General features: G+C 37.3%; 1 protein-coding gene across 1 annotated transcript in view; it reads left to right on the forward strand.

Annotated features, from left to right (window-relative positions):
• LOC107661028 (blood vessel epicardial substance-like) overlaps window positions 1-4,701 on the forward strand; it is an 18,332-nt gene extending 13,631 nt beyond the window's left edge. Inside the window, exon 8 of the mRNA XM_016450475.1 lies at window positions 3,136-4,701. Within this exon, the coding sequence (XP_016305961.1) occupies window positions 3,136-3,266 (131 nt within the window). The 3' untranslated portion in view covers window positions 3,267-4,701. The remainder of the gene's footprint in view (window positions 1-3,135) is intronic.
• The last annotated feature ends 549 nt before the right edge of the window (window positions 4,702-5,250 follow it).

Raw genomic sequence — 5,250 nt, forward strand, 5'->3', positions numbered from 1 at the left:
GTAGCACGGACGTGCCGAACGTTGGAGTCTCCAACGATCACAGCATCGCGTTTCGTCTCGCGGAGCGGTTCCGAGTGGAGATCTCGAAGACTGCAGGCGGCGGAGGGGGAGAGGTCGTCGCCTGGGGCTTGGCTCGCATCTTCCGCCGCGGGTGCACCCAGGGTCTGTGGTGTCCCAACACCGGAGTGAAGGACATCTGGGAAGATCGCATCCTGGGTGCACGGGACCTGTGCAGAGAAACACACGGAGTAGAGGTGGTGGGAGAGTTAGCAGCGCGCTGTATACTTACCCCAGACTTGTGAGCGTCAGCTCGAGATGTTTCTCTCTCAGCTGGGTCTGCTTCTCCACGGCCTCCAGCTCGAGCTATGAATGTGTCCTCACCTGCACTCAAAGGTAGACACACATCCACCATTAAAGCAAGTAACAGTGAGTAAAACAATGGTAATGTGTGTGAATAGAGAATTAGCAATGTAAGCGAGATAGCGGCAAACACGCTGGCGATGCTAACGGGCTATAAGCTAATAGCGGACTCGGGAAATCAAAATAAAACTAGTGATAACAAGGCGCTCTGATTGTTTTTGTTGTAGAATACGATAGGGGATATATTCACACGTTATAGAAATTAAAATTATGGTGTATAAAATTGATTTTAAGATAAAAAATTTGACGATAAATAATTAATTTGACGGAGCGCAAACTCAAAACACAAGGTGAATGTTTTTCCTGCTTCATGTGAAATTCAAGAACTGATAGTTCACTTGCTGCCTAATATATCCCATCCCCCAACAGGTGCCATTGTAAAGATATAATCAGTATTATTTACTACTATCAGTGTTTTTTAATGTTGTGGCTGATCAGTGTATATAGTTTAATATCTTTCGTATCACTCTGCACTCTCTTTTTTGTTTTTAAATAAAATCAATACTTCATATGCATTTTTCATTTTTAAATATTTTATTCGACAAATAGCCACATATTAATAATGGAAGAATGGACAGTTAGCTGTTTTGCTTTGCAACAGGGTCCAGATCAATCTGTTGGGTTTTTGCCAGTTAACTGTACATCACCTTCTATATACATACAGTTGCGGTTTGTATACCCCTTTTGTCTACTAAGTTTATAAACTTTTTTGAAATTCAATTTAATTTATTGTTATAGATATAAGTAGGATTTCAAGGCAGTACCACTGCTCTTTAAATTTCGAATGCTTCGAACATATGATTTAACAAAGCATTGAACTTGGTTGACTCATCTGCCTCCTCTGAGCCTTCCGTTCCTCCCTGAGCTGCATGGCGAGCTCTACAAGTCATTGAGGAACCCCTTTTCTCCTTGATGCCCTGGTTTCACCTGCTTGACTCTTCCGCACCACTGTTGAGACGGTGGTCCATAGACTCAGAAGTGTCACGCTCACACTCTTTGTCATGGGCATACATGGAAGGCGGTGATAGGTATGGCACAGTGGGTTTTCGTTCCCGAAAAAATCAATTACGGTTGATGATTGATACAATTACTTCGGAAGGGAACATCTTGGGTTACGAGTGTGAATGTTCCCTGAGAAGTGGAACGAAACACTGCGTCATGTTACCATACCTTGGGTATGCCTACTCGTCTTCCTTCAGACAACAAAGCTTAAGACATAGTCGGAACCAATAGCCTTGTTCTACGGGGAGTCCCAAGTTCGAATCCCAGCTCAAGGGCCTTAACCGATCCCGCCCCACTCTCTCTCCCAATTTGCTTCCTGTCTGCTCTACACTGTCCTATCATAATAAAGGCAAAAAAAAAAATAAATCTTAAAAAAAAGAAGCTGAAGACATGTTTTATAATCAGCAGATGCGATTGGGACAATTACCATCAGGTGGTGGCCAGTCGAGATTGGCGTGTAGTACACATGCTTCAGACTATTTCAATTACCATATGTCTCATTACCAGTGTCTCATTCCCCTTCTCAGGGAACCAAGGTTACATTCGTAACCAGAACGTTTTTCAGCAAAGATTTGATCATGTTGATAATTTAGAGGCCTTAGAAATTGTGTATCAATTATGATACAGCAGGATTTAAACATCTTGCAGATTTTTAAAGGGGTATGCACACTAAAGTACTACAGACTAATGCACAGCTGAAGACATGTTTTATAATCAGTAGATGCGATTGGGACAATTACCATCAGGTGGTGGCCAATCGAGATTGGCGTGTAGTACACATGCTTCAGACTATTTCAATTACCATATGTCTCATTACCAGTGTCTCATTCCCCTTCTCAGGGAACCAAGGTTACATTCGTAACCAGAACGTTTTTCAGCAAAGATTTGATCATGTTGATAATTTAGAGGCCTTAGAAATTGTGTATCAATTATGATACAGCAGGATTTAAACATCTTGCAGATTTTTAAAGGGGTATGCACACTAAAGTACTACAGACTAATGCACGTCGGATATTAATCAACGTCACAATAAAAGCACTTCTTTCACTTCTTATATACTGCGGTCACATTAGACTTTGGACATGCAACATTTCTTGAATACTACAACAGCCATAATATGACATTGCCAGTCTCTGTTGTATCTTTTTTTTAAAGAAATTCAGCATATGAGAAATAATAATACATGTAAAAAATGTACTCCACTTACCTGCAGTGCTGCAAACCTGCAGCTTTGAAGTGACGCACCTGATTCGATGTCTTCACTTCGAATTAATTCAGAATGCAAAATTCGAACTTTGTAATGCAGTGAAATTCGCATGATCTTGAGTTTCCAGCATGCATATTAATGGGAATGAATGGAACAAAAAGTGTAGCGTGACCGATCCTTCAGACACAAGACTCAAAAACTGATTTCCAGCCCACACATTTTGGATACTGCTAATTTTATATAACATGCACAGAGTGTATAACAAAGTTGTAATTTTTTATTGTTTGTGTGATTTTATTTACATTATCAACAGTACTGTTGAAACAGTTATTAATGTTAAGAGAATGATAGAAAATGTTGTCTCCATATATGACTTTATAAAACATTATACCTAAATCTTAATGTGTAACTACATACTGTTATTGTGAAAGACATTATTAAAAAACATTATTTCAGACTTTGACGATTCGTTTTTTTTTGTTTGTTTGTTTGTTTGTTTCCTCCAGAGAAAAATCCTCTGACAAAAGCATCCACGACTATGAAGCCAATTGAAGAAGGAATGGAAGACGATGTTTTTGAAACTGAATCCCCCACTACCTCCCAGAACATTTCCAGGACCCCCAGAGAAGACATGTAAAATGTTTTTTATCATCTCATGGTCTTCAGACTTCTGTGTTTCACTTCATGTTCTATAAAAAATAATGTAAAATTAATTGAACAGGAAAATAAATCAGACTCCCCCTCAGATTAAACCATTTGGAGCAGAGATATGAGAGGTGATTTAGTGTTAGAGATTTAACTTTTAAATTAATTTGGAAACCATCTCATATAATAGTTTATTTCTTGTTTAGTAGAATCTGTATAAAGAGTTTTAACTGTATGCATTTGAAAGCATTTAATTTTTTTAAATTATTCTTTATTTTTTTATTTTGAATTTGGTTAACTGTGCTAATCATGTGTAAAACAAAACTGATTACTTCTTAACCCTCAGTAAATCTGGTACCATTTGTCTGATACAGAGTTGTATATATATACCATGTCAATTTCCTTGCATGTTCCTGTTTTTTAAGTCATGTTTTCTTGTGTGATACGTTAACAGTCAGTAATATATTTAAATTAATTGTATTATTATTACACAGGTTATTATTACAGGGTTAAGCAATGATGAAGTGTACACTGGATTTATTGAATGTCCTGTTTGAAGCATTTCCATTTCTTCCAAATGCTTTTCTTTTCTTTTGTGTCAAGTGTGTGTTTAAAGTCATACTGATACTTGAAATCACTTTTTTAGATTAAAGTTTGGCACTACGGATATGCGTTTCTTTACTACTGTATTTCATTAGTTTCTTTCTAACCTAACAATGACTGTGTTTAACATTTAAGTGATTCACTTAGACGAATCACTCAAGGAGCAAAAAAAAAAAAAAAAAAATTGCTGAAAGATTAAATAATAATTCAGGGGAACACAGTTTATGATCTAATATTTAATCTCAGAAGATGACTTGTTAATTGTTCTCATTTTAAGAACATTTAAATTTTACACTACATTTTTCTGAGGCCTATTGATGAAGATCAATCTCCCATCATTCAGGTATCATAACTCCAGTGTACACTGTGCTGTCAAAATGTATATCTCGAAAGCCTTGCTTTGGAGTGCCTGCCAAATGTATACATGTAAATGTTTTCGAAAGGAAAATTTACCACCGACTAGCTTACCATATCCAAAGCCAAAGAGCTTTAACTTCAAGGTCTCTGTTTTAATCAGAACATTGTTAGTATGTATATCACCATGGTATGGTCTGCACTTTTGCACTTCTGTGCTAGCTTTTGTTCCAGGTGACTTTGTGCCTATGGAGATCCAACAAGGTCTCACGGGAGTCTGTAAATTCCCAAATCAGGATAGTTTCATTTGGTTTATCTAGCCACATATTATAATGATATAACATATGGGAGGTTCTTTCATCAAGAGCATCAGAACCACTTCCAAATTCAGAGTATCTTTCATTTGACTTTGAGTTATTTCATATATAATTATATCCTTCTATTATATCATTATATTGAGTTACAGTATATCAGCGGTTCTTAATCCTTGTCCTAGAAGTTTACTTCACTTAAAGGGGACCTTTATTTACCTTTATTATGCTCCTTTTTACAAGATGTAAAATAAGTCTCTGATGTCCCCAGAGTGTGTATGTTAAGTTTCTGCTCAAAATACCCCACAGATCATGTTTTATAGCTTGTTAGAATTGCCACTTTTAAGGTATGAGTCAAAATGCACCGTTTTTGTGTGTCCCTTTAAATGCAAATGAGCTGGTGCTCCTGGCCGTTTTCAGAAGAGGGCGGAGCTTTAAGAGCTCAAGCTCCAGCAACACAGGTGCTGGATTTTGCAAATAAACATTCCGCTATTGTAGGGATGCACAATATTGGATTTTTGCCGATATTTTTCATCTCTTTTTGGCCGATAGCCAATGCCGATATATTTCCTTTTGTTTGGAAACAACACCAAATCTCTCCTGTGTGGAAATTATAAGCAAATTATTTTAAAAACTCACCTGCCTGTAGCCTTATAGTAGTCTTGAAGACAATGATTAACTGGTTCAGGTGTGTTTGATTATGGTTGG

Source organism: Sinocyclocheilus anshuiensis, unplaced genomic scaffold (assembly GCF_001515605.1).
Source record: "Sinocyclocheilus anshuiensis isolate Anshui unplaced genomic scaffold, SAMN03320099.WGS_v1.1 scaffold1036, whole genome shotgun sequence".
Taxonomy (NCBI): Eukaryota; Metazoa; Chordata; class Actinopteri; order Cypriniformes; family Cyprinidae; genus Sinocyclocheilus; species Sinocyclocheilus anshuiensis.